The sequence below is a fragment of the Ictalurus punctatus genome, chromosome 11, assembly GCF_001660625.3.
Source record: "Ictalurus punctatus breed USDA103 chromosome 11, Coco_2.0, whole genome shotgun sequence".
NCBI lineage: Eukaryota > Metazoa > Chordata > Actinopteri > Siluriformes > Ictaluridae > Ictalurus > Ictalurus punctatus.
Genome location: NC_030426.2, coordinates 3822394 through 3846352, shown reverse-complemented (window position 1 = coordinate 3846352; position 23959 = coordinate 3822394). Strand labels below are relative to the sequence as shown.

General features: G+C 39.4%; 1 protein-coding gene across 1 annotated transcript; it reads right to left on the bottom strand.

Annotated features, from left to right (window-relative positions):
- Positions 1 to 7303, bottom strand: prok2 (prokineticin 2). The gene is made up of 3 exons (XM_053683751.1): positions 7105 to 7303; positions 687 to 812; positions 1 to 275 (listed from the first exon to the last, which is right to left on the bottom strand). The coding sequence occupies exons 1-3, from the start codon at positions 7174 to 7176 to the stop codon at positions 150 to 152; spliced, it is 324 nt and encodes a 107-aa protein (XP_053539726.1). The 5' UTR covers positions 7177 to 7303; the 3' UTR covers positions 1 to 149.
- Between the last annotated feature and the right edge of the window lie 16656 nt (positions 7304 to 23959).

Sequence of the window (23959 nt, the reverse complement as noted above, 5' to 3'; positions counted from 1 at the left end):
GCATTGATTTGTGATGGCTGGGTATATTATATTATATTATATTATATATTATAAGGATTGTTTCTCAATAAATAGTCATATGAAATGAATTAAACGAAAAGGACACTATACATTTTATACAGCCTTCCACTTATGAGCATGTATATTGTTCAGAAATAATAATCTTGGAACTTGGAGGGTGAAACACATCTGGAATTGCCTTCCTCTGCAGTAATACATGCCAAGTTTGGCAAGCATGGACATGTGTGATGGAGTCTCTTCCCACTGAATGGAACCTGCAGATAATAATTATTGCAGTAAGTTAGAAAACATAAAAACATTCTGGTAAACTCTTAACCATCTACGAGACTTGACTGATAAATGAAAAAGGAAACGGCCAATTTAAAACATGAGTAAAAATTAGTTACAATGAGTAAAAAAATGTTCCAACTGTAACACAAATTCCATTTAACCAATATGATTATCTGCTACCAGCAAGTAAGAGACAGTAGCATACTGTCTCCTGCGTCAAGTTAAAAAGCTATGATGGTACTCTTAAATTGCATACAGATCTCAAACATATATTCATTCGGTTGCTAAACGTGATTACTAAAGCTTCAAGACTGAAAGGGACACAGTGGTGTGTAAGCAAAGTCTAATGCAGCATTGAATGGATAGAAATGAGGCAGAAAAGCAAGTAGTTTCACCTTATGGCTCATAGGATGGCAGTCCTCTCCCTCCAGTCCCATTGGCATACACATCCGAAGGCTACGTATCCACAAACTGACTGCACAGCACATACCGCCACCACACTGCGAATCTTTTTCACATGACTACACACACACACACACACACACACACACACACACACAGAGAGATATAGAGTATAGTGATTTAATCTCAGCCATTTTTATTGAACCACCCCATTTATTCAAAGGGTATAATGATACGTCAGTATCAGTGTGACACTGTATCATGACAAGGAAATTTGCTATAGTGAAATAGATTTTTTATCCTGGACACAAAGGAACTTCATCAAAAGGTCCATAAAAAAGAGAGCAGATTTGAGTGACATATGAACAAATCTGCATCTGATTCATGGAACCTTTTGATTCATACAAGATGAAAAGCGGTGATTCAAGAGCAAATCATGAATCATTTTCAGTTGCATGGTAACAAGCTCCCATGCACTAGTCTCGAATTTACATGGCATATGCATACTGCACACCCCAGTTGCCCTCACATACTGTACATGTACAGGTGTTGTGAGTGTGAGCCTGTAAAACAAACGCAGGATAAGTTGATAAATTCCAGGCCACAGCACATTCAAATTCAAAGTTCACTAGCAATTAACCAAGGTAAGAGGATGAGTACATTAATGCAGACTGTGGCAAGCACTTGAATCCCTGCACTCTTAAAACAGATGTGTTAAAAATAACACATTATGTGTTAATTTTTAACACACCTGGGTGTCTACTTAAGGATAACACATTTTGTGTTGCTTTCAACACAGTGTGTTAGTAGCCTTCAACACATGCTGTGTGTTAGTACAATTTCACAGTGAGATGTGTTAAAAAAATAACACAGAATAACACAGAGATGTGTTGTTAATATTATTTTCCCTAAAATGATCCATCCATTCATCCATCTTCTATACCTCTTTATCCTTTTCAGGGTCACGGGGAACCTGGAGTCTGTCCCAGGGAGCATGGGGCACAAGGCGGGGTACACCCTGGACAGGGTGCCAATCCATCGCAGGGCACAATCACATACACACTCACATTCATACACTACGGACACTTTGGACACGCCAATCAGCCTACCATGCATGTCTTTGGACTGGGGGAGGAAACCAGAGTACCAGGAGGAAACCCCCGGAGCACATGCAAACTCCACACACACAGGGCCACGGTGGGAATTGAACCCCCGACCCTGGAGGCGTGAGGCAAATGTGCTAACCACTACAATGATTATAAATGCAATTTGTTTGCATGCTAAAATTCTACTAAAATAAACTTCTACTAAAGTCTCACAAAATAAACAAACAGATGCATGAAATTCAGGTGACATTTATTAAAATCCTTTAAACATTTGACAGATGTAAGAATTGGAGTTGACGAATCTTCTCTCAGCCATCTGGAGTCCCACTCATTTCCATCTGAGAAGCTGTAAAAGAGCAAAAAGAGTGTTGGTTAGTTGTCAGCTACAAAATATGGAATTCCTTTGGGCTTCAACTAAGAAATTGCGTTACAGAATCCCAAATTGTGTAATTTTGGAAATGTGACCTCCTCTCTCCTAATGAACAAAATGGCGCTGTAGACTCACCAGGAAAATCTAGCTGACTTGCTTATAACTCTTTAGCACCTCACTGACAATTTTTTGCACAATCTAATTAAGTCAGCCAACCTTACAGAGATCGTGGAAAGCATTACAACCTAAACCCCATCCTCTCTTTTTGTCACGTTAACCCCGTGAAGAACTTTTGGCCTCGACATTACTGCGCTAGTTAAGTTCCGTTATCCACTGACTGTCTGCACCTGTTACCCGGCATTAACATTCACCCAATACATGAAGAAACATGACCGTAACCTATCCGCCTAATGCTAATCACTGCAGCTTGCGTTAACCCACTCTCTGTATTACATCATGGTGAACAGCTGTAATGTTAGGTAATCTAACCTACCTTTCGAAAAGGTAATGGGAATGTCTAACATTACCACTGAAGTAATTTTATAAACTCAGGTGAGTGTCTAGGTTATTATCACTCATCCTCACTGTGATCAGTGACAGCATCCAGATAGCTAACCCGAACTCTGAGCCTCAGATAAGATGCATTCTCAGAGAATTATAGAATAACCTCAGTCCATATTTCACAGCCAACATAACCACATGAGTCTAGTAGTGTAACGCCAACACTGAGGAAGCAGCACATGATACTCACTTTTGAAGCCGTCGCGATAGGTAAAGTTAATTATCACTTGCTGAGTTAATGTTTTCCAATGAATACATTTTCAAGAGCTTCTTGCCTAAATATCACAAACTCAGCCAGGCTTTATCAGCAGCATTAACGCTACACAGTGATGAACGCTAACTTACCTGTGGTGATTTTGTTTCCTCGCCTCAGGACTCCGACTCTGTCACAATCAAAAGGTCTAAGCAACGAATATTCACTTTGAGGTGAGTTCAGAGTTGGATGATGATGTCAGCAGCACAGTCCTCAACGTGATTGGACAATAACTTAACATGTTCTATCCCCCCCTCCCCTTTTTTAAACACGTTTATTGGATAATTTAACATAACGTGTTGAAATAGTACACAGTTGAAATAATAGCCCAAAAAGTGCGTAGGATATTAACACATCCTTTCTGAGAATGGGTGAGGGGTATGTGATATGTCTTTATCGTCTCCTGGGGAAAGGAAGTACAAAAAAAACTGTATGTGAAGTTACAGTTGCTTGTGTCTGAGGTTGTTGCAAATAAAGATGAGTAGGATCTTCAGTAGAAAGTCAGTGTCCATCCATTTCCATGGCATCTGTAAACCAGAAAGGCGTAATCACAATACTTCTGAATGTGGTTTTCATTCACTGAGCAGCTTATCCAGCTGGATCAAAATGGCGTGATAGCTTCACCCCTCAATCCGTTAACTAACATCACACACATTCAGCAGCTGTGCATTTACCTTGGCTGATCTTGAAAAGTTCCTCTCCAGACTCCTTCGCTCTGAAGGATAGTCCAAGACTGCCCGAAACAATGGAATGGACTGCTTTGTCTCTTCTGCCTGTTGTTCCCAGGTAGAAGTTGCTCATTCTCTTGCTCTCCCAATTCGCAGCCAGATGATAAATGACAGCACATATTGTAGGAGAAAACCTCAACAATAAATGAACAGCCAAACCTTGTTAGGCAGTGGCATCTAATTCAGAGTTGTCTTGTAAAAAGATCTTGGAATCATGGGAAACAAGTGTTCACGGGGTGGATTTGTTGTTTGCACATTCAGCAGTTGTGAAATTGTGTGTGCATCTTGGTTAAGGATTTCCAGGGCGATTTCCAGGCTGACTGCTGCCACCTGTTAGATAGACTTGTCTCCTGCTGTGTCTTTAGAATAATGCTGCATTTTATAACAAGACAAGACTTGGAATGAATCAACACATAAACTGAAACATGAACCTGGAAACAGATATGCAAAAACACAGTCGAGAACTAGTGACAGCAAACTAAAACTGAACTTCAGAACTGACGTCAGAACAGGCACAGATGAGAACAAGGAGCGTAACCAAGAATACTTCATCCACAGACTAAAAACAACTGGAATGCATAATTAGGAAAATGCTAGAGTTGGCACATGGGAAGTTCAATGCTTTGGAGTGACTAAAGGCTTGAGCTTAACCCATATTGTGTTCTTGATTGGCTACGAAACTAGTTGTAGATATTAGGATTCCAGTCAGATGGAGTGAACTACAAAGCTGAGGGTAGAGCTGTTACCGTGCCATACTAGGATATGGAGTCTCTTACAATAATTTTTCAATCAGATTTAGCTTTAATGAGCCTATTTATTGGGAATATTTGTTTGTAGTTAACATTAATTAAACTCAGCCATCCCCGATATGCGCCCAACACCCACGTGACCCAAGAAAGAAGACAGCAAGATATATTTTCTGTGGGCCTCCTTGAAAATTTATGAATTTATGACATGCCCCTTGAGGGCCCTTTCCACCTCGCAGCCCTGGGAAGTCATTCCTTCTTACCACTACAGTGACACATCTAGCCCAAGAAGAGTTTATAGTTGGAGGCTGAGGGAAAGCCAAGTAGCTCCATCAAGGAAACATCTAACGGAATCCATTTCTGTAGCCTCCCAAGCTGGGACCCAGTCTCTGAGGCTATAGTAGCCTTCTCTTCTCACCAATTTTGTTGATATTTGCTGTCCAGTAATAAAACAGGAAAACATGGTGCACTTGGGTCTTTTCTTCTCCCCATTTCCTCCCCAATCCAGTCCATACAGGATTCTGCAGATTTTTTTTTTTTGTGATTGTTGCGGCCACAAATGCATACTTTCAGTGCGTCCTCTTTTTTTTTTTTTTTTTTACAAAAATTTGCGATGAAACTTTTGGAGTTTTTTGTGCTTTTTTTTTTTTTAACGGAAAACTACTTGAATTGACGAAATTACACAAAATTGTTTTGTACGGTCTTTCACAGTGATGTCTGTAGGTATATCAGACATTTGAGTTGTACTCATGTTCGAGGGCTTTGGCTGAATGCGCGTTGTGATGACGTCACACCTGCAGAAAATGTCGAAACATTGCAAGCTCCTCGGAATATTGCGAAGTTTGCTCGATTTTGCGTTCATTTCTGTGACTGCAAAATCGAGAAATCCTGGAGAGACTGCCAATCTGTTCACCTGCCAATTCCTACCCGCCCCCCAGGCAGGTACTTCAACTCCATCCATGCCACTCCATCTGTAACACACTCTTCTGCATACATGAGCTCACAGACACCCGTGATTGGCTTGATCCAGTGGAGAGAGAGTTTGTCATCCCACCTACCGATAGGCCAGCTTTTTTCTGTTGCTCCACTCAGGAACCTATAATCGGGTCTTTCAGAGAAATGACTATTGATACATTTTAAAATACCTACAGATATTTCACAAGGTGCATATTTTTAATCAAGCACACTTGAATCCAAGGGTCTAAAAAAATATAAGGATATAACCAGAGAAATATTTGAACTACCTGATTTTATGGTTTGCCTCTGCCAGGACGTTATGACCTGGTTGTATGTGTATCTCTCAACAAGGTAATTACTCCCTGCACACAAACCCAGATCAAGTTGAATATCGGTTGCTGTTTACCAGGCATTATTTCATTAATGATGCAGAGTTCACACCTCCAATGCATCAATGTCATAAGATTCCTCATGTTTAGTGCCAGTCATTGCACTTCATTGCGACACTGCCATATGCCTGACTTCGTCTGAACAACATTCAAAATACAGCAGCTGCACCAGATCTTCTGCTTAGATTTAGTGGCATAAATGGTGAGCGTGTGGCAAATTAAAATACACATACAGAGCAAATATGGATGTTCATAATGCACATTCCTCATTGTTTTATTTGTTGTCTGGCGAAGCACGCACCCTGAGTAAAATCAGAGCTTGATTGACAATGACTATAAATAATTTTCATAAGGATTCTCAGTAGTCCTTTTTACCTTTTTCCTTTATTGTCTCACCAAACAATGACCATGACTGTGAGACGTTTTTACAACACGACTTTTATCTTTCTTTTAATTTGTACTTATGGCATGGATTAATCATTAAAATAAATTCAAAGGACAATGGTGTACTGTATATAACGAGATATTTCACCCCAAAATGCTATATTGTTAGTGTTAATTCAAAATAAATGAGCCACATTATGTTATCTCTACTGATAAAGCCTCTACATCGAAGTACTCTGAAAGCACTTAATCAACTTGTAGCTTGCAAGATCATTTTATTTAACCATGCGAGCTCTTAGCATTGTGTAGAATACACGCGCAAATATTTCATCCGATTTTATTTATAAACTAACCAAGTAAATGAATACGGCTTCGTGTGGACGTTCAATGGCCAAATGATACGGTTAGTAAATTATACGCTTGGTTTCGAATAACAAGTTGCAGGCATTTTTTACTGTGACTGAGGTCAGACATGCTCTATGTCTCATAACTATTTTACTTCTAATTGAACAACCCCAAACATTTACGGTTTAAAATCTGGTTTAGTTGTATATTTTAAGAGTGTTTCGATCAAATTCGCACAAGCATCTTATTGCATTTATATAGATTCTGTGTATAAACCAGTATCGGAAAAGCGACTTCAGAGTTTCTGTTTCTATACACTCCAGCACACCTTAAAATTCACCCCAGAAATGGTGACGAATGCACACAGAAACAAACAATACACCGTAATTATAAATGTCAAATACAAAGTGTGATCGAACATATTGAATATCATAAGTCACAGGTACCTATGATATATAAACATCATTTAAACAATGAACCATATAACCATATAATGCCAGTGAAGATTATAAAGAAATCATTCATTTAATCAAGCCTGTCGATAAAACCCTGGTTAAATGTACTTCACTCACCCCTGTGATGATGGCACCAGAGCTGTATGATACCAACAGCAAGGAGAAAAACAGAGAGTAGCTGGACCTCATGGCTCAAACACTGGCCAAAAAATGATGAGCTTATGTGGAAGTATACTATGTTTATACTCAAGGTACTATGATTCAACTACTGGTTGAAAAGGACTGTCTTATAATGTGTGTGTGGTAGGTGAGGCAGTGTGTGAAGCTGGAAGCAAGAGGTGGCCTTCAAGATTGATTTATAAACAGTGCTCTCCATTCAGACGCACTGTGAGTCATTCAACTATCACTAGTTAAAAAGAAGGACGTGCTAGTAGGAAAAAAGGTTTTGTATACTTACAAAGGTACTTCAAATGTGGGTCTGTTTTGAAACCCAAAACTGAGTCCTGCTGAAGTAGCCCGCTTCAACATCTTTCAAGGCTAAAGTATTATGCTTAGGAAAAAAAAACAAAAAACTATGACAACAACAATTTTAAAAGAATTCCTGATTCTCACCCACTCCCAAGGTCCCTCTCAGTGATTTCCATTTGGATTTAACATCCGCTCAGTGGGTCACGGAGAATCTACCACAACATAGGATTGCAAATGAAAAACTGAGAGAGAGAGAGAGAGAGAGAGAGAGAGAGAGAGAGAGAGAGAGAGAGAGAGAGAGAGAGAGAGAGAGAGAGAGAGAGAGAGAGAGAGAAGCCTGTAAAGAAACTGAAGCTGTGATTCATCAATAAAGGTGTAACATTTTCAGCTCCTGTGCCCTTGGGTTTTAGGAACAGGGTTCAAAATCAAATCTGGATATGAAATGTTCTATTCTTTCATCATTCTTTCATCATTTCGTAATGGAGTGTAGGGAACACTGTTTAAAAAGCAGCCCTAATGTTTATGAATATTTAGTACTTTATTGTCTTTACTGCACGTTCTCCGGGTTTGGTTTGGTATCAAAAGAAAAAGAGAGATTTTCACATTCATAAAGTCAGTGCACTCTACATGGAGAATAAACTATTCTTTTTTGCAACACATACAGGATTTACTGAATGTGTAAGATTTTCAGTGTAGCAATGCCTTCTGCATCTTTCTTTTAATGTGTTAAATAAAAGCACCTTTAATTAGAATTTTTTTTTAAAGGATGATCTATTTTTAATGCCGCAGCTCCAGGGTTCCCGGTTCGAGCCTGAGCTGGGGTTACTGTCTGTGTGGAGTTGTTCATGTTCTCCCTGTGTCCGTGTGAGTTTTCTCCCGCTTTCAGCCCCCCTCCTGATTGACTACACTAAATTGCCGGTGGTTGATAATGTGTGCGTGTGTGTGCGTGGTGCTGTGCAATGGACTGACATCCCTTCCAGTCTGAATTCTCCCACCCTGTGTGCAGTGTTCACAGGGAGAGGCTCTAGAGTGGTTACTCAACATGAATGAATGTATGCTACCTTACAAATGAAAGAAAATATACATACTATATGAAGTCGTTTACAGTATCATGTGTGATGATTAGCATATAGCATCACAGCAGTGTTAATGGAAGTACTTCTTTAATGGAAAGATCAATCTTTCCATTTCACATATTATGTTTCCATGGATTTATCGACACGTTGTGCACATATGGACGTTTAAGAAACAAACGGGGGAGGGGGGGACGTGTCAAACTAAATAAACTGTTTTGCTCAGACACCTCTAAAGAAATCAGATCACTGACTCAGATATTCAAAGAAGGACGATGAGTCACTATAGTGTGCTGCACAACGCTCCATTTAAAACCGATGACACTGTGTAATACTTCACAGGTTTTTTTTCATCTTTTAAATGCGTAATGCAAAACAAAATAATAAGAAATCTTTATTTCCCAGAAACCCGACCTGAATCTATAAAACACCTTTGGGATGTGGTAGAACGAGAGATTCTCAGCATGAAAAAATGAGGAAAATGTGCAGGAATCGCGTGATGCCATCGTGTCAACATGGATCCGAATCTCAACGGAATGTTTCCAGCATCTTGTGGAATCTGTGCTATGAATAATGTTTTGAGAGCAAATGGAAGCCCTACGTAGTACTAGTATAGTGTCCCTAATAAAGGGTGTAAGAGTGTGTTTTGTCTTTCAGGTCCAGCCCATTGCCACATGCCATGTTCTCACCACCAGTTGATTGGCATACAATTTACATACGACCCTCTATCTTTTTTTTTTTTTCTTCCCACTTTGTAGTGCTTATGACTTATTGATTTGCTCAGTTGGGTATGCTCTGAATATATCTTGCATATCAATTACATATAATTGTACATAGCTGAACTGGAAAGTCACAGGAAAGTAGGAAGTAGTTATGTTTACACACTTTTTTTTATGGAATTTGGCAGACATCCTCATCCAGAGCGAGTTACATCCATCTCGTTTATACGTTTCCGCAGTTGAGGGTGAAGAGCCTTGCACAAGGGCCAAGCAGTGGCAGCTTGGTGGTGCTGGGATTTGAACTCACGACTTACCACTGCCTCTTACACTTTTGTTCAGATTGGTTAGATAGGGAGTTTGGAAAGTTGTATTTTTGTCTCTCTTTGTGTATATAGATCACAATCAGCAGCAAATTAACACATTCCTTTATACTGAGTGGTCCAAAGGAACAGCACAGTTCAGTTGCGCTGGCTGATAACTTTGTTTAAATGGCCATATCTATCTGGATCTTGTGCCTGGAATTGCACTAAAAAAAGACTAGACAAAATATGCTGTGTTGTTAGAGGCAGTGTACAAACAAATAGGGTACATTGGGACTAATTGCTATTGGCAGCTGATGGTGGGAGACTGGAAGTGGCTGCAGCAGCTCAGGGCAGAGGTTTACTTGGCATCACAACAGAATAAACCACAAATTGGTTTACAGTTACATGATATTCCAGAGGATAAACAATGTGATGAAGCCACTGGGGGATACTGATCAGTCTGACCTCATATGAACTTTGCTTGGCTGTAGTTAAATATAATAGGAGTTTTAGTGCTGCTTGTCTTAAACAATGTATAGATAGAAAATACTCATTATGAGCTGAAAGACAAAATATCAGTATTGTATATTGCACAACCTAGCATTACTCTTGCAGTTTCCATTATTTCCAGTGTCTGCATGGGTTTCCTGCAGTTTCCTTCCACCTCCAAAAAAACATGCATGTATGTGGACTGGCGATGCTAAATGACCGCTAGATGTGAGTGAGTTTGTGCTTGGTGCGCTGTGATAGATTGGTGTCCTATTCTCACCTCACCTCCAATGTTCCCGGGCTAGGTTTCGATGATTGATTATTATTATTGTCGTCGTCACCATCACTATTGTTATTTTATTTGATCATTTTAATTCAGAATGATGTCTGTCAAATTATTTAATGCCTTTGGTATATTACACGAATGAAATGGAAGTAGTCTTAATCCTTGTCACAATGAGCTTTTCTGTAAAGATTTGTATCAGTATTGGGGTGGAGCAGCAATGTCCTCGAATAAAAGGACAACGTTCATGATGATCTGTCAAGGTTGCCATTATCATTCTCAACGCTATACCAAGCTGTTATAGTTTCTCTACCTTTCTACAAACAAGGGTTTGTTTTCATTTCTGCTGTGGAATAGCATTAGCTCCAAGTTGCTGGTTGAGAATATGAACATTTTTGCATCAGTCCAGCTTAGGCAGAAGTAAATACCATATTAATTAAAGTCGGTTATTAATTCCAGCACATGCTAAGCTGTTTTTTGTTTGCTTTTTTTAATGGCAGGATTACACATATCCTCCTGTGCTGTGACACACTAAATCTTAAATATGACTGCTAGATTTATAGAGCATATATCAGGAATATTTAACGCAGCCAGTTGGAAATAATTACCTACTTTTGTTTAAACGTTCGTAATAAAAACAAGCTTTAGTTGATCACATGTAGAAACTCATTTGTCACTAGCTGAAACTGTGGAATGACAGCCTTGGACTGGAAGAGAAGGACAGAGCATACGATTCTCTGTGAAGGTTTACAGGATTTTTATATTACAGTACACTGCTCACAAGGTCACTATGGTAACACCCACCTTTCACTTTTCAAAATGTATTAAACTGTGAAAGGAAGTGGAATAACCGGTGCAGTGGAAAACACCTGATGCTCAACACTTCTGAGAGGGCAGAGGTGGTGGACTTCAAATACAACAAACTTCTCACTGAGCTGTCAAATTCGTTTGAAAGACTATATGCAAATCTTAATTACGTAAAATATTTCATATTTCAATGCAATCAAATGGTTACAGTGGTGCTTGAAAGTTTGTGAGCCCTGTAGTATTTTCTATATATCTGCACAAATATGGCCTAAAAGATTGTCAGATTTTCACTCAAGTCCTAAAAATAGCCAATTAAACAAATGAGGTAAAATATTGTACTTGGTCATTTATTTATTGAGGGAAATGATCCAATATTACACATCGGTGAGTGGCGAAATTATGTGAGATTCCAGGATAAGCAGTTCAATTGAAGGTGAAATTAGAGTCAGGGGATTACAATCAGTGGGATGACAATCAAGTGTGAGTGAGCACCTTGTTTTATTTAAAGAACTAGGATCTATCAAAGTCTGATCTTCACATCTGTTGATCTGTTTGTGGAAGTGTATCACGGCATGAATAATGGAGATTTCTGAGAACCTCAGAAAAAGAGTTGTTGATGTTTATCACCATCTCTAAAGAGTCCACAATCAGACAGATTGTGTACAAATGGAGGAAATTCAAGACCATCGTTACCCTTCCCAGGAGTGGTCCACCAACAAAGATCACTCCAAGAGCAAGACGTGTAATAGTCCACGAGGTCACAAAGGAACCCAGTATTATATTGTTACAAGACATTGATTTATTGATTATGTTAAAGATTTGTTTTGATTTATTCGCTCAGTAATGTTGCTGTTGGCGTTTCTTATTGCCACGTGAAATCTGCCATCTTTGTCATCATTCAAGTTTATTTTTGATTTATTCCAGTTTCCCCAAATTCTCATATTGGAAAGCATAAAACCCTTGTAGACCCTAGTTACTGCACTATTCCTTCAATCATATTCCGTAAGTGCTTTATCGTGATCAGGGCCACGGAGAATTCTGGAGAATACTGGGCATAAGGTGGAATTAAACACAGGATGGGACAACAGTTTATCACAGCGCACCATATACACACACATTCACATCAATGAGCAATTTAGTGTAGCCAATCCACCTACTGGCATGGTTTATGGAATGAAACTATGAATCCTGGAGGAAACCCACACAGATATGGCTTTAACATGTGAAACTCTGCACAGACAGTAACCCAAGCTCAGGATTGATATCTAGTATACTATATGAATACCATTTAAAAGGAAGCAACATTTATGTAGATCCTTTTCCCTGCATGCAACATGCAACAAGTAGTACATGCCAAAATGTTTGGCAAAGGCAACTAAATGTACAGCATGCAAATGCAGGGTCCAGGATTATACTCTACAGTTACAATTTATATATTTTAAGCAAAATTTTATGAATTGAATGGTGACATTTTTGCAGCCCGAGTACACATGCACTATGTATAATACATATATCACTCCAGTTCCTGAGCACCATTATGGATGGATTCATGGATGGACAAAATAAACAAACAATAAAAGTCATGAATATAAAAGACCCCAAAAAAATAATATGGTTAGGGGATGTTAAAAGCGATTGGCACCCTGTCCAGGGTGTACCCCGCCTCGTGCCCGATGCTCCCTGGGATAGGCTCCAGGTTTCCCCGTGACCTTGAAAAAGATTAAGCGGTATAGAAGATGGATGGATGGATGGATGTTAAAAGCCAGGGAAAATAGATAAGTCTTAAGTGCAGATTTAAAAGCAGAGATGGATGGAGCATGCCTGATATAAAGGTGAAGGCTATTCCAAAGTGGGTGTCATAATGCTCAAGCTTCCCTTTGAGAAGCCTGGCAGCTGTATTTTAGCTGCAGACGAGAAATGGAGGACTGAGAGAGACTGTAATACAGAGAATTACAGTAAGCAAGTTGAGCTGTTACAAAGGCATGGATTACTGTTTCAAAGTTACTCGCGGATAAAAAGGGCTTAACTTTAGAAAGAAGGTGAAGATGAAAAAAACAAGACCGGGACCAAGAATTGATCCCTGCGGAACACCACAACTAAGACATATGCTGGATGTCCAAGGCAGACAAGCGGACACCTTACTCTCACCTGCTAGCACCATCCTTCATTGTAACCCATAACTGTATAAGTGCTGCAACACATCACACAAGACACGTTTTTCATGTCATCTCAAGACTCACAGTACAGTAGCGCTCTACATTTTCTCCCTCTGCCTTATTATACAGCAGCTCTATGTTAATATTTATAGGCTTATTTATTTTGTAATACGTTTCCTTTTTAGATGCATGTGTCATGAACGGGGAGGCGGCAACAGCGAATGCAAGTGCAGATTTATTGATAAACAGTGCACACAAACAAAAAATAGTGAAAACAAGAATCCTGAACCTGAGTCATGAGGGAAAACATGCAGGCTATGAGCAGGACTATAGAACATACACGACAGCGACAAAAGCTTGACAAAGAGGTGCTTACAAACTAGAACTTATAAGAGGTGATAAATCAGGGTGCAACGAAACAAAGGCGATAGTGGTTAGGACATGTGACATGGTCATGTGACATGCTGGGGCTGATGTGTAATGTAGTTCAGCGCCGCATAAATATGAGAGTATGTTAGAAGTGTAGTGTGTTTGCATAATTGGCTTACATGTTATACTAATTTACTAATTTGAACCAAGACAAATAGTTGCATGTGTACTTGATTTTGATCTAAATATAATAATATAATTGCCTTAAATAATAATAATAATAATAATAATAATAATAATAATAATAATAATAATAATAATAATAATAATAAATGTGAGGCTGAAATAATTCAGTCATATTTAAGAGGTTTGAATCGTGAAGAGGTTTATTTGTATAAAAATATAGACACCATGGTCAAGAAATCAAAATGTCAAGAAATCATGTGGCATTGCATTGGGTTCAGGGTTCAAGGTTTGAAGGTTCTCCCTGTGTCTGTGTGGGTTTTCAAGGCTACCTCCTGATATCATGCAGGTAAGTGGATTGGCTGCTCTAAATTTCTCCCTAAGTGTGGATGTGTGGTGTCCTGGTGGCATCCTGTGCTGGATGTATTCCTGCCATGTGCTCATTATTCAGAGTGACATCATAAACAGAAAACACATTACTCAAATTAACAGTAACACATTAACTAAATTCAGAAGATTAAAGATTTCTTAACTCATTGAATGTTATTAATTCTTATTAACGTTGACTGAATTCTAAAAAAAAATACTTTTTTTCAGTAAATATATTTCCAATGAGGCTATTCACATTAAATTTTCACCAGACATCAGTATTATCTGAAGAAATCAGGAAGAATTTAAAGAATTCACAACATTAAAGTTCATAAATAAAGTTATGTGTAATAAAGTGGAATGACGAAGGAACAAATTATTGAACATGCTAAGAAAAAGCAGTTCTCCAAGGCAAGGAACCAGCTGAAATCGATAAGTAATTATACGTCCTATCTGTGCAAATTAATATCAGCTGGGTTAGTAAATTGATGGTTTATAAAAAGGTCTTTCATTACCAAGGTGTCACACAAGAATCATCTCATGATGGGTAAAAGCAAAGAGCTCTCCCAAGACCTTCGCAACATTATTGTTGCAAAACATATTGATGGTATTGGATACAGATTTATCTCAAAACTTCAGAATCTTCCTGTAAGCACCATTGGGGCCGTTATCTGGAAGTGGAAGCATCATCACTCAGTTGTTGTCAGAAGAATAGTCAGAAGAGTATCCCAAGAGCCAAGGACCACTCCAGAAACACTTGGAGGCAGCAGTTGCCATCGTCACAGAGAAAACAATAGGCGATGCACTCCACTGCTCACGCTCACACGCAAGACTCCATTACTAAAGAAAAGACATGTCGAAGCTCGTTTAAAGTTTGCTACAACTCATCTGGACAAGCCTGTGAAACACTGGGAGAGTGTAGTCTGGTCAGACGAGAGCAAAATTGAACTTCTTGGCTGTCATACTACACACCATGTTTGGAGGAGAAATGGCACTGCACATCACCCTAAAAACACTACACCAACAGTGAAGTCTGGAGGTGAAGCATCATGGTGTTCGGCTGTTTTTCATCACATGGTACTGACAGACTTCATCTAATTGAAGGATCTTGAGAGGAATCTGCTGCATCCACCAGGATGAAGATGAGACGTGGGTGGACTTCCAGCAGGACAACGATCCAAAACATACAGCAAAGGAAACTCTCAATTGGTTTCAGAGGAAAAAAATCAAGGTGTTAGAACGGCCCAGTCAATCACCTGACTCGAATCCAACTGAACAAGATTTAAAGACAATATGTTTAGAAGAACGGACCAAAATCACCTGAATACTGCGGCCCATTAATTTCTTCATACAGGAAGCGTCTTTACTATTTACTATTTACTGATAAAAATGGTGACACATTCAATACTTATTTCCCCCACTGTAACTAAAATGTCTTGCTTTAGCATGTTGGCATTCCAGACAAAAAATTGTTTCCCTGCCACATGAGGCTCTTCTGAAGGAAAATATGTAGCCTTGAGTTATGGAACTTTTCCTTTGTGTACCAGAACATCTAATACTGAATATGTCATGCTTTTACTAGGTCAACACTATCAATCCATCAGTTAAGATAAAGAGAAGGACCTTGAATCCATGGACTTTCCTCATACCGATCATGTTTTACTAACCTGAAAATAAACAACTTGGCCTACTACAGAGCCTGAAATGTCTACATATATTGTACTCATGGTTATGAAACACACAAGAACAGTATATAATGGGCATCTCATTAAAACATGGTTGTTTAATTTGTCAGAATAAAAATGGTCATATAATCATTTAGTCTAAGCACTGCATAGAGGAAAAATGTCATGTCCGTTCTCAGTACTCAGCGTAAATTTATCTGAATAGTTTATGAATAAAGAATGAGAGTCCATTTTCTACAGTCTATTAAATGGATGGAAGAATCCAACAGCCATCATTTTGAATATATTACGTGGTCATGACCAGTAGTGAACAGACTGTCCAACAGAATGTTCCACCTGTACCCAGCTTCAGGCTATACGGGTTATTCTAGGAAAGTGAGAACTTTACATTGTCAACTGCCAAAGCTGCAGATCACAATTCCCATGATCCTCAGTCATTTGGCCATTAATCACAAGACAAAACAAACACAGATCCACACTTGCAATCTCCAGATTAGTGATTGGACTCACCTGTTCACCATTACCCACAATCTCATAAATAATCTGGACAAATATACAGACTTTAACACTAGTCAAATGTGGGCTTCTGTGAGCTCATGTGTGCAGGAGTGGGCACTTAGTGCTTTCCTCAGCAGATCGAAAAGATGTGGTGGTTGGCTTCACATTTCTCAAACAAACAGTCTTAACACTCCCTGGTTGGTACAGTAGCTGTGTGATAGGTGCGAGCTAGCTAGTGGGTTGGAATTGCCAAATTACCAAATTATCAACTGAAGGGGAAAAAAACATACAGATTTTGTGAAGTTTCACTCCAGCATTGTAATTCCACGTTCGCCTCACAACTCCAGGGTCCGGGGTTCGAGTCCTGCCAGGGCCATGTGTGTGCATATTCTCCCCGTGCTGCGGGGGTTTCCTCCGGGTACTCTGGTTTCCTCCCCCAGTCCAAAGACATGCATGGTAGGTAAATGGTGCACTTATATAGCACTTTTATCCAAAGCACTTTACACTGTGTCTTATTCACCCATTCACACACACACCAATGGTAGCAGAGCTGCAATGCAAAGCGCTAACTTGCCATCGGGAGCAACTTGGGGTTCAGTGTCTTGCCCAAGGACACTTCGGCATGTGGAGTCACGTGGGCCGGGAATCGAACCGCCAACCCTACGATTAGTGGCTGTGGTAGCCTGTGGTAGGCTGATCGGCATGTCCAAAGTGTCCGTAGTGTATGAATGGGTGTGTGAGTGTGTATGTGATTGTGCCCTGCGATGGATTGGCACCCTGTCCAGGGTGTACCCCGCCTTGTGCCCCATGCTCCCTGGGATAGACTCCAGGTTCCCCGCGACCCTGAAAAGGAGTAAGCGGTAGAAGATGGATGGATGGATGGAAATTAGCCTTGACTTTTTTAAGCCCATTTCACAATTGCCCTTATCCTAAGTACTAATTGTAAAAGTACACCAACTGCACATTGCAATCACTGTTCAACAACCTACATAGTGAACAACAACTTATCAGTAAGCAATCAATGAACATTTATCACATTTATTCATTTGGCAGAACATTTTATCCAAAGGAACATGCAAGAGTCACAATATAGTGCACGCAGTTGAGAGTGGAGGGTTGGTGATATCTTGGCGGTGCTGGGATGCTTACTCTTATCCCTCCTATCAGTAGTCCAAACAATTAACCTCTGAACCACCACTGTCAGCTGGATAGTTCACAAATGTTTAGCTATTTATTTAATTTCATTACAAATAATGCAGAATATCAAAGAGTTTCAAATTATACATTCTTTTATATTTTATACCATTAAAAAAAAAAAAAAAGGTTTAGTCATGCCCGTTCAAATGCTCATGTAGTGCCAGAGGGTTGCTGATTCACTGCCCTCTTGTGTATACATGAACACAGACTTTAATTTGCTAGTGTCATATAAAATAGATCATGCTTGCGGTCTAACCCTTAATACATAATCTGCATCAATGTTACTGTCATGAATACCACTCCACTAGACCTACAAAAGCAGAAGATCATTGTCAATTATTATTATTATTATTATTATTATTATTATTATTATTATTATTTAAGAAGTCTAGGATATGTAAGCATGGGTCTTACATAGTATGTGGGTCATGTTGACTCTTATGTGGAGTGACATGAAAAGCCAGTGGCTGAGTATGAGTAAGTGAAATGTCATTGGATTGAATCGATTCAACATGCATGTTTCTCAAAGAAAAAGTAACAGTTTAAACGATACACGTAGAAGCTGTCGGGTGGACACGATGACAAAAAAGAGGTGCTATTCAGAGTGATCTAATTGTATAGGACATGGCTTTCTGTGATGGCTTGAGTAGTGAATGTTGAAAAAAACAAACATTTGTGATGTCTGAGACTCGAAAATCATATGAGGGAAAATTCATGAATGAAATTGCAGCTTTATTGGGTCCCATACCTTCTTTATAAACAAACTGATTAACATGATGCTAATGAATACTGTAACCAATGGGAATGTCGGATTGTGACACTTAAAACATTGTGAAATTGTGAAGAGGAAAACAGATCAATACTTGCGTTCTATTTTTAGGGTTCATTCTATTTTTGGACATGCGTTGTAGGCTGATTGCCGTTTCCAAATTGTCTGTAGCATGTGAATGGGTGTGCGCTTGTGCCCTGCGATGGGTTGGCACCTCATCCAGGGTGCGCCCTGCCTTGTGCCCCTGAGTCCCCTGGGCTAGGCTAAAGGCTCCCCGCAATGCTGTGTAGGATAAGCAGTACAAAAAATGAATGTATGGCCATTCTATTTTTGCAATTGTATTGCATTATACTGAGTAATGCTTTCTGCAAAAGGAATGTAGAATCTTCAGGATTGGAGTCTGCGACTTATTAAAGGCTACTTGTTTCAGAAGTGGGTGAAGATTGGAAATAACTGAGGAATGTGTTAAATACAAGTAGGCTTGCATAACTGCATATTTAATCCTCTGTGATTATCACCCATGCTTTGGTTACACATATTCTTAGCATGTTAGCATTTGCTATCGGTAGTTCAGTCATCTAGTCTGTTGGGTCTCGTTGTCGTGTCCTTTTATTGTTTTGCCTGTGCGTTTTTGTAAAGCTCCTCGTGTCTTGGTATTCGGGATCTTGAAACCTCAAGCATAAGCATTCTTGAAACCTGTCCAAATGAGAGAAGTTTGCGAAACCCAGTGCATTCTCAGTGAGCTTAAAAATGAACTAGAAGTTGGCACAATACGTGAGAATGTTCACAGAATAAAAATATACACCGAGTGTATTGTACAAGAAGGAGGATCATTTATCAAATATAATTGCTGCTGCAATATTAATATGACTGGAAGCATGAATCATGTTCTCAGAAGGTAATGCTGAACACACACAGTGAACTTGTACAGGGACGTTCTGGCAGAATGTGAGGTGTGTGTGTGTGTGTGTGTGTGTGTGTGTGTGTGTGTGTGTGTGTGTGCGCATATACAAACATGAGTCATCTCACACCACGGAAAAAAAAACAATGTGTATGGGTCTGCAGTCCATTCTACAAAGCTCAGTAACTTTATTATCACATTGATCAAGACATGTTACTATAAATCTTTTCAAAACAAATAAGAAAACTAATCGAAAAGCTAAAGTTGAAAAATGTTTGGCTAGAAGCATAAAATATAAAGTGACAGAGTAAGGAGAGCTGTTTCTCTCACTTTCTCTGTTTCTCTACAAATGTGTGTATTATCCTCCAGCTCAATCCAATCTGTTTACCCTGCCACAAGCTCCACGGGCAGATGAACAGCATACGGCATTTGCTTCATTAAGGAGGCCAGCTTCTTTCTGTAGCATTTCTGAACACGCGCGCACACACACACACACACACACACACATGCTGACTCACTCCCTCAGAATGAGTACTACCTCCACCCTGCTTGCCATCCTTCTCTCTCCTTCCTCCATTTCTGCTTTTAAATCCCTTTAAATCTAAATATGTGAGTTCAATAAAACCAGTGGAGAAATATGCAAATAGCGTGTAAAAACATGGTCGGCTGCATCGCTGCCTCAGCTGAATTCCACTTCCTTTCTAAGCAAACCTATTAATAACTGCAGGCATGGGTTACAGTGGGTAAGTATAATAGTTTAATAAATCTGTCACATTTATTTAACTGGGTTCTCTTTGTCTACTTTGAGGACTTGTGTGAAAATCTGATGATGTTTTAGGTCATATTTATGCCGAAATGTCGAAAATTCTAAAGGGTTCACAAACTTTCAAGCACCAATGTAACCGTTCATGCAATGTAGTATTCTTACTTTTAATAAGTTTGTATCCAAATTTGTTGAACAGATTCTGTATAAATGCAGCTAGAGGTTTGGCTTGGTGGTCAGGTTAGCTAGCGAGCTTGGCCATAGTGTATTCTGATCTCGTGAACACAGATCTGATTCTGTGAAAAGTGCTAGCTACAGGCCTTAGCTGAAATGCTCAAACAAACACGAGCAGTATTCTGCCGCGATGGTTAATTTGCCTTCCATGTTATCCTAAACCATATGTCTCAGTTGGTTTGCATAATGTCAGTAAAACAGATTTTACTAACACGGACAGATAGTAAAACAACTTAAATTGTGTACAAGATATCAAATATACAGTCCTCTATTCCAATACTATAAATATGCTCATATTAAATGTATTAACATTTTGATTCAACAGTCCCAAATCACAAGCTAGAAATGGACAGAGCAGTACCATGGCCCAGAGCAGCTCCAGCAGTATGGTATGAGAGTTCTCTATTAGTAACAATTCTGTGAGGGTTTCTTTTTTTTTTTCCATATGTGGTGTAAGATATAATTGAAACTGCTCCACAAATACTGTTCTACTAACTTCCAAATTCCACTATAATCCCTGACTGCAGGCAACAAGATTATATTGCATTACAATGTTGTACTCTGCAGTCAGTGTTGTATAAACTGTCAAAAAGTCATACTATGCTTGGTAGAAGCACCTTTAGCTTCACCGGCAGCTGCAAGACTTCTGAGAAATGACTCTATCAGCGTTTCACGTGTTTATGCTGAGATTTATGTCCAAGTTCTGAATGATTGGATGGAGATCACTGCTGAATAGCAAATTTCATGTTTTGACTGGGCCATTCCAACATGTCCAGGTTCTTGACGTTGAACTACTCTGGTGTAGCATTGGCAGTAGTCAATGTTCTATTGGAAGGTGAATCTCCACCTTAGTCTCTTGCAGATTGGAACAAGTTATCTTCTAGGACTGACCTACATTTGGGTCTATCCATCCATCCATACATAAACCTAGACCAGTTTTTTTTATTTTTAAATTGTAAATAATTTTGCACCCAACATACGTCAATATTATGCACTATATTGTGTAGATGTATGACATTCGGTGCATGTATAATCTCAATAAAGGCCAATTAAGGATCCACATCTGCTCCATGCAGAATCCCACTGGAGTCCCGCAAGGCTTAGATCTTGCTTCTATTTTTGCTCTATCGCTGATGTAATATCCTCACGTGGCTTTTCATACCACTTCTATGCTGATGACAGATTCTCTCCATTCCACCCTCAGACACTCACGTTTAAACTCTATATAACAGCTTGTCTGCCTGACATCTTATCACCTGAAATCAGATCTCACCAAGACTGAACTTACACATCCCTGGAGATGCACCCGTATGTCAAGATCTTGTCTTCTCTCTGGTGAGCTCTGATCACACCATCTGACAACACCAGCTATAATTCCCTGCTCATGTTGCTAACATAATTCTGTCATGTTGATTTCTCGCTACAACATCCGGAGGATCTGCTATTTCTCTCTGTGCAGGTCATGCTTGTTCAGTCTCTGACAGACTGGACTACTGCTGACAGGTCTTCCCCTGCCATCAGATCCAATTGATCCAGATTGTAGCTGCATGCTATATTTATCTCTTCAAGTTCTTCTATATCACCTCATTGCATGGCTCAACTTAACCCACCATTCCTAAGACACAAAGACACTGTACCGGCACACATGCTAGTGGTTAGCACGTTCACCTCACACTTCCAGGGTCCGGGGTTCGATTTCCACAGTGACCCTGTGTGTGCGGAGTTTGCATGTTCACCCCGTGCTGCGGGGGTTTCCTCCGGGTACTCCGGTTTCCTCCCCCAGTCCAAAGACATGCATGGTAGGCTGATTGGCGTGTCCAAAGTGTCCGTAGTGTATGAATGGGTGTGTGAGTGTGTCTGTGATTGTGCCCTGCGATGCATTGGCACCCTGTCCAGGGTGTACCCTGCCTCGTGCCCCATGCTCCCTGGGATAGACTCCAGGTTCCCCGTGACCCTGAAGGAAGGATAAGCTGTATAGAAGATGGATGGATGGATGGATGGAAAAAAAAAACTGTGACTTGTACATTTACTGTATGTGCAAAATTGCTTTTCAGTATAGTTTTAAAAATAGCTCTGCCTCAGTGGCAGAACAAAAATGTTTGGTTGACAAATACAGACAGGAAAACTGCCTCAGAGGCAATACACCATTCTACTGTTTAATAACTGACACCTTTAATAAAACAAAATATTTAGCCTACCAGCAACTTAGATATCTAAAATATTGTTAACTAACATGAACTAGCCAGCTAGCTACCTAATGTTAGCAATCAAATTAGTTTATGGTTTATACAGTACTGTGCAATAGTCTGTACAGCAAAGATGCCTTCAAACATAATCAAATGAAATGTTTCTACATAAAAAATACTATAAAGAGCAGGAAACAAATAAATGAAAGTCGATATTTGTTGTGACGACTATTTGCTTTGAGAAAAAGAAAGTAGTAGCAGTCTGAACCAGATGCAATCTGTGCAGCGGTATAAGGAAATGAGCTGTACGTTTTATTGAGCATCTTGCAGAGCCAGCCACAGTTCTTCTGGAGACTTTGACTCTCGCACTTGCTTCTTATATTGGCAGCAAAATTCAACTGTTAATGCATGCAATAAGGTCCAACAAATCAATGAATTTGAGTTTAATGTGGGTTTATTATCAGTAATAAAGTAGTCAAGGTAATCACTCAAAAAACTGTAATCGCTCAAAAAAAAAAAACCCACACTTTTTCTTTCTTGTTTTCTCATGATCTCGACATAAGAAAATTTGTTTTCTGTGTATTCTCCATCCATCATCCCAGAATCAATGTGTTTTTGTTTTTTTTAATGGGTTTTTGCTTAAATGCCTGAAATAAGGTCTGTGGTTAACACAATCTCACGTTTTAATCTATGTTATAAAATACAACCCCAATTCCAAAAAAGTTGGGATGCTGGGTAAAATGTAAATAAATGGAAATAAAAACAGAATGCAATGATATTTGCAAATCTCATAAACCCATATGTCACTTACAATAGAACATAGAAAACACACATTTTTTAAAGTGAGGGAATGGGCCATTTTAAGGAAAAAATAAGGCGATTTTGGTTTTGATAGCCATAACACATCTCAAAAAAGTTGGGACGGGGGCAACAAAAGGCTGGAAAAGTAAGTGTTTCTAAAAAGAAACAGCTGGAGGTTAATTGACAGCAGGTCAGTAACATGATTGGGTATAAAAAAAAATGCATCTTAGGGAGGCAGAGTGTCTCAGAAGTAAAGATGGGATGGAATCTGGATGGAAGAATATGTTGCTCTGAAACCTTTCAGCATTGATGGTGCCTTTCCAGATGTGCAAGCTGCCCATTCCATAGGCACTAATACACCCCATACCATCAGAGATGCAGGCTTTTGAACTGAGTGCTGATAAAAAGCTGGATGTTCCCTCTCCTCTTTATTTTAAAGGATGCGGCATCTGTAGTTCCTGAAAAGAATTTAAAATTTCGAATCATCTGACCACAGAACAGTTTTCCAGTTTACCTCAGTCCATTTTAAATGAGCTTTGGCCCAGAGAAGACGGCAGCATTTCTGGATCATGTTCACATATGGCTTCTTCTTTGCATGATAGAGCTTTATCCAGCATTAGTGGATGGCACGGCGAACTGTGTTCACAGACAGTGAGTTCTGGAGGTGTTTCTGAGACCATGCAGCGATTTCCATTACAGAATCAGGCCTGTTTTAATGCA

What these genes read in the sequence shown, in the direction of transcription:
- prok2 (XM_053683751.1), bottom strand. Translation starts at nt 7,176, where the DNA reads ATGAGGTCCAGCTACTCTCTGTTTTTCTCCTTGCTGTTGGTATCATAC. An exon ending in CTGGTGCCATCATCACAGGG is followed by an intron (nt 813 to 7,104) that starts GTGAGTGAAGTA and finishes GTGTGTGTGTAG; the next exon opens with TCATGTGAAAAAGATTCGCA. An exon ending in GCCATCCTATGAGCCATAAG is followed by an intron (nt 276 to 686) that starts GTGAAACTACTT and finishes TATTATCTGCAG; the next exon opens with GTTCCATTCAGTGGGAAGAG.